Here is a 9,061-nt window from a genome sequence, read left to right on the forward strand (position 1 = left end):
GAAGTACAAACAACCCGCTTGCGTATTCAATGCGTAAATTCCGCCGAGGGGGGGTGTCTTTTCGTGAAAAGCGGCTCCGAGTAAACGCGTGGCGGCGGATAATTACCTGGCGGACGCGAAATTACGCGACCTTCGCGGAAGTCTTCAATGTCGCCAATTAAAAAGTGAATCGGAATATTTCGAAAAATTTCCGAGTCTAACTTACGTTACAATTAAAACACGCGGAGGCTGTTCGTTGAGATACAATTCAGCGTTGCTTCTCAAACTTGATAACGACGGAGATCTTTATCTCGCGGAGATTCTCGACAAGAGGGGAAAGGGGCGAGATCAACCGAGAGAATGAATAAGACACCGTCATATAGTAAAAATATTTTTTTTTAATAGACAATCTGCGCAAACTACATTTACATAAATAGACACTATCGGTACTCTCGTATCGAGATTATTGTACAATCGTATAAAAATCTAGATAAAATGTATCGCCTATCCGCTATAATACTATCTTTACGTCACGAACGTATGTTAGAATTTGCGTTATATTAACAGCACTCAAAAATTGACAGATAGTCGTTCTCCCGGCACGATCGTTAATGCCTCGCTTGTGGACCTTCCTCCAGTTTCCGCCAGACGACCTGGAAAGCAAAGACGATTAAACGATAAAAATAACGTAACGAACGTTATATCGCTCATCTCGCGCGAAATATATATATTTTTTTCGAGCGAGTTGCACGATAACAGTCGCGCAAAACAATCATCCCTGACAAGAGCCTCCACTTGAGATTTTTGTTTTCCTAAGGGCCGCGGCAGTGACGTTTACTCACATTGCACATCTCTCTAACTAACGCCTTCTCCCCGTCGTGACCCTCCTCTCTCTCTAGTTGTTCTCTGACCTCGAGAACCTGAAGAGCGCGCACCACGGCCTCTGGCCGGCTGCCCAGGTGAGCGTTATCGTTCGGGCTCGCGGGGTTGTCCCAAACTTCACCCGACGGTAGCACCTCCCAGCCCTGCGCGCGGGCCTGGAGAACGCTCTTGTCCTCCTCCAGCTGCTTCACCCGTTGCTCCAGGCTCCTCACGTACTGCATCGTTTGGTCTGCGAGAGGTTCGCAATTGAGTCGCTCCGATATTCAACAAGTTCGATTAAAGTAGACCGTAACTATAGTCCGCGTACGATTTCTACTTGACGGTAAGCAATTTCAATTTGCATGGTATTCATCACGCGTACTAGTATTACATAAACACGAGTAGCGGCTTCTTCGGAAAAGCTTTCATTTTCCGCGAATTATGATTATCGCGTCTTCCACCTTCTCGAGCGAATTTCTTTCCGCGGTGGAAAGAAAAGAAGTTCGCGCCCATTGTGTCGACGCAAGAGGGAGAGAAAGGGGACCGGCGTGTTTACTAGATTTTACCGTTAAATGTGGAAGTGTGCCTCGGCCTCGGCGGCGCAGTTTCCTCGGCGTTCGTGCTCGAGCTCGAGCCGTCGCCGTCGTCCCTCTGGCCACCGCCGCGTTCCTCGTCGAGATACAGGCACAGTTCCTTGAGCTCCAGGTTGTCCTTGATCAGTTCCTGCTGCTTGTTGTCCAGTTGACGTAGCTTGTTCTGGTAGGCCGAGACCTCCTGCCGCATCACGCTCACCGTGTATCGGCCGAACCTCTGCCACTCTCTCGCCAGCTTGCGGCCTTTTTGTCGGTCGTCGTCCAAAAAGCAGCAGAGATCGCGCAGCTCCTGGTTATCGTCGTTCAATCTTTGGTTGGCCTCCTTCAGCAACCGCAGCTCATTCAACTGGAAAGCAGATAGTTTTGTCAAGTCGCGCTCATCTTATTCCTCGCAGTCACGGTTCTCTTGAAATTTTGTATCCTGAACAATGTAGTGCTTATTGCCGCAAGTAACGAATAAAAATAAGTCGCAAACTTATCAAGTTAAGGACCTGTAATTTGGTCGAAACGTAGCTTTTTTTCTTAATAAATTAATCACTATAAGTCTGCGGCTTATTTTTATACTTTGTTCGTCGACTGCAAGTTGCATAAAACTTTCCAGGCAATCGCAAACAATCGCTCGAATGCATCTCCTACACTTGCGTTCTGATTTCATTACGTAAAAAGGATATATTCTCTTTTTACGCGCGACACATCTTCCACCCATTGTCAGCCGGCTGTCTTTTGTGTCGTTAATTCGCGCGCCTGTGCCGGTGCCGAGAGAAATAACGGAGCCATTGATCCCCGCGGATGACGTATTCGCGCCGATCGCCAAAAAGAGCCTTTCACCTATTCATCACGCGTGTGCGAGCGACGCGTGACCAATTCCCGGCCGAGTACTTTTGGTAAAGAGCCAGCGCTTCGCCGGCCCGGGGGAAACCGATTGTTCCCCGCGATCGTTTGCGGTTCATCTCGCGTGTGCGTGACCGCTTGAAATTACGACGGTCGGCTCAATCTGTGTATGACCTACAAGAGCCTCGCAAAAACTTCCGCGTGGCGTGCTGAGGATTTCAAGGACAGCAAACTGCACCCCACATCTAGAACGAAATATTATTGTAGCGTGTGATTATTGATACGACGAATCGTCTCGGTCGCATCGAGAAACGATACGGTTTACTTGTTCCACTTGCGAGGTATCCAATCAAGCCGGCGATTGGGAATCGGCGCGGATTTATTGCCAAGCGGCGCCGTTATGCAAAAACGATAATGAACATTCTTAAATAAGAATGACACGAGTAGAAACATATAAATAATTATTTAGGTTGCGTTCCACATTTCTTTTTTTTTTTACCGCGTAGAATCGTCTCTTTTCAGGCTTTTAGTTCGGTCTCGTAAACATACAAAGCAACGGGGTTGGGAAGTAACTCGTTACTTGTAACGAAGTTACAGTTAGTTAATTTTGTTTTGTTATTAACTCTAACTTAACTTCTTTACTGTCTCTCCATCTGTAACTGTAACTTAACTCAGTTACATTAATAGTTACTTTATATATTTAAACCTCCGCAGATCGCATCAGGCTTTGCATTGCATCAGTGCGTGAACGCATTTCTCGGCGCTTTACAATTTAAATGAAAATTTGATATTTTTATTTTCATTGCAAGAAAGTAACTACAAAGCAACGATTCGTTACTTTTTGAGTAACTGTAACTGTAACGCGTTACTTTTCAGGATTGGTGACTTGTAACCGAGGGGGAAACCGCTGACCAAAATATATTTTATATTATATTACTTTTATATTACTCGTATATGCGTTATATACGAAATATATACAATACTACTACTATAAATGTAATACCAATAAATTGGAATTTTTCATATATTATTTATATGTATTAAAAATATATAATAAAATGTATGATATATATGCATTATAATACATAGCTGTATATATAATTATATACGCCTAATGTATGCATTGTATATTTTTTATATTTTATCATATATTTTATATAAAAATATTAAAAGGAATATCACATTAGGTGTTCTAAGTATCTTAGAATTTAGATTCTCAACGCTTTACCAGCGGAGATGAAATTGATTTCATTTGCCACAACTGTTAGATCTGATTTCTCGCCACTTCTCATATACTGCTGTTGATTTTTAAATACGAGAAAATGTAACGTGCGATCGCCGCCTCGTGGCAGCGAGGAGCGTTATTGCGAAATTATAAAAATATAACTATTTAAATAATGTTCATATATTTCACATTTACATTTTTATTATATTTTTGACATATATATTTTCTACGATTTTTAAATAGAATTTTTATATACCAAATGTATGAAATGTATTACCATATATTTTCATATATTTTTTGAAATATATACTTTTCCGTGGGGGAAGGCCTAATGCCCCAAAAATGCCCAGTAATGCCCAGTAACGCCGCAAATCTGTACACCACAATGTCCTCAGCGGTTTCCCCCTCGCTTGTAACTGTAACTAGTTACATTTTTAGCGAGACAACTGTAACTGTAACTAGATACTTTTATAAAGTAACTTTCCCAACCCTGAAAAGCAACATTTACAATTCAAAAATTCGGAGATTCTCCCAGTTCCTACGTACTTGCGTTCGGACAACTTTTACAATAATTGGAGCGGGAAATCTGTCAAATTACACCTCCGAGCGATCAAGCTCCAAGTCCGATGCGCCCGGTCTGCAATTCAGGCCGGTGTTCATAGTCGGATCTTATATTCGAGATCTCCTTGAATTTATCTAAAGAAGCTGTATGGGAGTATCTGAAGAGGATCTTAAGACGATCTTAAGTATAAGATCTGACTATGAATACCGGTCTGTATGTCAATCCTTTTTCTTTCCGGGTGAACGTAGCACCGACCAACTCATTGCAGACCGGATTTAACTAGTCACGGTCGATTGTACCAGGGAGAAGCAGAGGATCCGGCGAATGAGGGCTCACCAAGTTCTGTATCTGGCGATTCTGCTCGGCGGCGAGCCTAGCGATGTCACTCTCGGTCTTGCGCACGAACTTGAGCATCTCCACGGGGCCGAGTCGCAGGAATTCGTCGTCGCTGATCCTCTGTCTGACCGGCGCGCTCTGGCCGCCGCTCACCGCCGGATACTGGCTGCTGGGCGGCAGGTACGGGCCCTGGCCGAGCTTAGGCTGCTGGAGGTAGGTCGACGGCTGCGGCTGCTGTTGACTCTTGGACGCCGCCGCCGACGCGGCAGCGATCAGCGCGTTACCCGGCTGGGGATGATGACGATGCTCTATCCTTGGCGAGTACTTGCTCTGCGCATCCTTCGACGGTGGCTGCTGCTGCTGCGGTTGCTGCTGCGCCTGAGCCGGCTGTTGCGACTGCTGTTGTTGCTGCTGATGATGCTGCGAGGACGACGGGGGTGGCGGTTGCGTGCGCGGCTGCGTGCCTACCTGATGATGGCTCAAGGCCGCGCTCGGACCTTGATTGCCCGCCTGGGCCGAGCTCGACGTCGACGTAGCTCCGTTGGCGAAGTGCAGATGGTTCTTCAAGATGCCGCTGGAAGGCTGCGGCGGGGGCTGGTAGCGCGGCGGCAGATGGTCTACTGGTTTGATCACGTGCGGAGGATGAGGATGATGCTGCTGCTGCTGCTGGTGCTGCTGTTGCTGATAATGCTGCGGCTGCTGCTGCTGCTGCTGCTGCGGCTGGGACTTACTCTTATTGGACATCGCGGCTAATTTAGCTCCAGGCTGCGCCGTGTCCCATTTCAGAAAGTCCGCCGCGGCCTCCTCGCGCCGGTTTGACCCGCCGAAATCTGGGTCAGCGCGCGATCTCTCACGAGTAGCGACGGCGGCGACGGCGGGCCCGGTCCGCGCGACCGGCCCCGCGCGATACATGCGTCGTTCCCTCCACCGGGCCTCGCCTTATCGCCGTAGGGGGCCTCGCTCGCGCGCTACTCTTTCGACGACCGATTTCCGCGCTCTCCTTCTTCTCACCACCTCCTCCTCCTTCTCCACTTCGGCTCCTTTTTCCTTCTCTTCGCCTTCTCGCCTCGCGCTCGCCTTCCTTCGCGCGCCTCTCGTCCCGCGTGCACCTGCCAGCGGCGCCTTACCGTATTGCGCGTGTCGCGAGAGGACCTCGTCCAGCCGGGGTCGCGTCGCTCGTTACGATTCACCCACGCTCCGGCTTTCTACTCGCGACGCGCTCCAGGAGAGTACGGAGCGACGATTATGACCCAGTCTAACTTTGCCCAACGATCAACCGGGGATCGAGTGGCAGCCGTTTATCGCCAAGTTACCATCGTCACCCGCCATCCGAACTCTCCGAGGAATCGCACTGGCCCGGCGACGACGGGTGTCTCGCCTCACCGCGCACCTCGGAACGGCATCGTGGGGACCGAGCGTAAATCGCACCGGAGTCGAGCGGAGCGTCGCACAAATCGAAAGCTAAGCGCCGCGCTCGGTCGGATGCGTTTCTTCCCTCCGGATGCTGTGTTCACTTTCGAGACTGCAGCAACGCTCGCGTCGTCTCGCAATCGTGGCCTTCGCGCTCGGGCCGCGCACGCTGCTTCACAATCGACATACCAAGTCCCTCGCGCGTATCGCTAATCCCCGCGGTAACCCCGCCGATTCCCCTCTATCGGCAGTCGCGCGTCTTTCTCTCTTCCTCCTCTTCCACCGCGGCCTGGGTGCCCTTTCTCGCTCCGAGCGCACCGCGGGTACGTTAAGGCACGGGCGTCGTGTCAATTCTACTCTCGCGGCACATTCACGCGCGCCTTTCCCCTCTCCATCTCGCGCTCCTTTCGTCAGAGGAGGTGTATAGCGCGTAGGGTCCAGAGCGGAGCACGCGAGGATTGCCGGAATCGCGGCAATTCGAAGGGCGAGCCGATCCCGCGTGTCTACTAGCGGCGTACTCCACGTTCTCTTCGCCGCAAACGCGAGTTCAGCCGCCTCTCCTCCTCTTATCAGCGCGTCGCACACCTTCGCGCGCCTCACCTCTCGCCACGCGGAGGGAACGAACACCGTCGGCGGTTACCGGAGAGACGCCGCTTCCGGATGGACTCGCGGAGCGACGGTCAGGCCCGCGTGGCCGCGTCCCCGGAGTCCGGCTCCTCTGGCCCGCCCCTTTGCGCGCACCCAGGCACCCACACGGGCCCGCGGGGGTCGCGCATTCCGCGCGCCGCCACCCGATCGCAGTCCGCCGTCGAGCCGCGCACGTCCCCGGGTCACCCCGTACTCGCGAGAGCGACTTACCGGTCGCCGCGGGACGACCGCCGTGTCCGCACTCCGCGCTGGCAATGCCCTAGCTCGCTGCCGCGCGCCGGGCCCCAGGCCCCGGCCCCCCCTCCCCCGTTTTCTTCGCTGCTGCGCGCATTTCACGGGACGCCCAGTGCCGTGCGCATCCGGCGCCCGCGCTCGACGACGTCGCGTTTTCGCGACGCGGAATCTCTTCGTGGGACCTGCGTTCTCTCGTACGGTCGTCGTTGCTGCGTCGCCATCGGAAGCCGCGGCGCTTCTTTCGCTTCGTTAAATCGGCGTTGGTGGACTCGCATCGAGCTCCAGCGCGGGCCCCGAGGCGCCTTTTGGAATCACGTGCCAACAACATGGCGGCCGCTCTCGCGGGGCCCGGAGTGATTGCGGACGACGCGACGCGCCGGTGCTTCCACAGGGCGATTGCCTCGCGAGGGGGAGGGGTTGAAGCGTGCGGCCCCGTCCAAGGCGTAGGAGGACCTGAGATCGGCGCGTAGGGCCCCGCGTCGGGGCCCAGTAGCGAAGTCGAGAAGGCAATGGGGCCGCGTTCGGCGGAAAGAACTGCTTTGCAACTGTGTAACATTCGTGAGTCCGATTGGCGTATTGTCCTTAATCTTCAGCGAATTTAAGTGCACACGCCAATTATAGATTCACGAATTTTGGCAACAGTTTCCAAACAGCTCTTTTTGCTGGACGTAGCCAACGACACGCGCGCGTCTCGCAATTTCGGAAGTGCGAACAGACGAGTACGGATGTCACGAGCTTGTCTCCGTTATCTCTTATTTACATTCAAGAAATTTGTCTACTAGAGAATCCAGGAAGAATTCTTTGTCAATTTCCGAACTGCGAAATCAGTTCGTTCTCCAACCCATTTCCGTTCTGAGATCATTTTCTTCATTTCAAACGTTCGTTTTGAACAGATGATGCATAAAGAATTTAAAGAAAGTGATAATAAATTAATAAATTTACTTTATTTAATAGATCTGCTAGAATGCACGTCTCGGCGAGAATATACGAGTTAAAAAAGGTGCGAGAGCATCTTCCGAGATCGAGGATCAAATCGGATCGATATCATGTCGCGCGACGAAGATGTACTTGTCGCTTTCTCGTCGACAAATTGAAAGCCGGACTGTTTCCGGTATCCCCAGCATTCGCCGAGAAAAACCCGGAGTCTCCGCCGCGAGTTTCCCGTGAGACTTCACGGCCGCCTGACTTTTCAGCGGAAAACGCCGATTAGGCCCAACGAGACAGCGTTAGCGTCTTTACGATCGGCAGCGTGGAAGGCACACGGCGTAATTTCCATCGACGCATCGCTCGTGTCGACAGGAAGGAAAGGCGCTTCCCTCTGCGCGACTGTTGTCGACAATCTTCGCTCGGCGATGCAAAATTGGGGGGGGGGGGGGGTGTTCCCTCGGTTATCTCCCGGGACGAAAATCGCGCGGTCTCGGCAGTAAAGTTTGTAAAAATCCCTTTGCCTCGTTAAAGCGTATCAGATCAGTATCAGACTACGGATTCAGATTGAGATTCGATTGAAATTTGACCAATCACAGTAAAGCCCGTATCAGACTACGGATTGAGATTGAGATTAGATTGAAATTTGACCAATTAGAGTAAAAGTTACTGAACGTGAGATTAGCAAACTTTACTGTGATTGGTCAAATTTCAATCTAATGCTAATCTCAATTCGTAGTCCGATCGTTGAGAGAGATTGGGATTATAGTGAAATTAGATTGAGACTTGACCAATCGCAGTTAAAGTCCGTATCAGACTACGGATTGAGATTGACATTAGATTGAAATTTGACCAATCAGAGTAAAGCCCGAATCAGACTACGAATTGAGATTTGACCAATCATAGCAAGATTAGATTGAAATTTGACCAATTAGAGTAAAAGTTACAAAAACTTGAGATTAGCAAACTTTACTACGACTGGTCAAATTTCAATCTGATCTCAATCCCAATCCGTAGTTTGATACGGGCTTTACTCGTGTCCGAGCTTAGCGAACATAGACCCACCCTCTCTCTTCCCCTTTCTTCTTCTTCTTTTTTTTCTTCTGAATCGCCGACGTCTGTCGATCTCGCGGACTGTGCCGCACGACAGGTGTTACTTCTTCGCGCTCGTTCCTCGGTAGAGAGGTAATCTTCAAAAATATTCTACCTGCCCCGGCGTATGTATGTATATGTATACGCATTGTATACAGATACACGCCGGCTATGTGCACCTGCATTCCAGTGCCGGCGCGTTCCGCGCCGGGCGTCTCGCGAGCGGAGGGTCCGGATAAAATTTCCAAAGCGGCCCTTTAAATCCGGTTCCGTCAATGCGACGGAATGCCGGAAAAAACGAGTCGAGAGGAGCGCGGGCATGTGACGCGGCGCGTCCTATTGTACCGTCGTAGAAAAGCCCTCGCT

General features: G+C 50.7%; 1 protein-coding gene across 1 annotated transcript; it reads right to left on the bottom strand.

Moving 5' to 3' along the window:
- Positions 1 to 359: 359 nt before the first annotated feature.
- On the bottom strand, positions 360 to 5,408 carry LOC105561306 (coiled-coil domain-containing protein 85C). Its single transcript, XM_012011167.1, has 4 exons — positions 4,388 to 5,408; positions 1,407 to 1,779; positions 822 to 1,090; positions 360 to 632 (listed from the first exon to the last, which is right to left on the bottom strand). The coding sequence occupies exons 1-4, from the start codon at positions 5,297 to 5,299 to the stop codon at positions 588 to 590; spliced, it is 1,599 nt and encodes a 532-aa protein (XP_011866557.1). The 5' UTR covers positions 5,300 to 5,408; the 3' UTR covers positions 360 to 587.
- Positions 5,409 to 9,061: the final 3,653 nt, after the last annotated feature.

Source organism: Vollenhovia emeryi, unplaced genomic scaffold, assembly GCF_000949405.1.
Source record: "Vollenhovia emeryi isolate VEMERY1.0 unplaced genomic scaffold, V.emery_V1.0 DF939209.1, whole genome shotgun sequence".
Taxonomy (NCBI): domain Eukaryota; kingdom Metazoa; phylum Arthropoda; class Insecta; order Hymenoptera; family Formicidae; genus Vollenhovia; species Vollenhovia emeryi.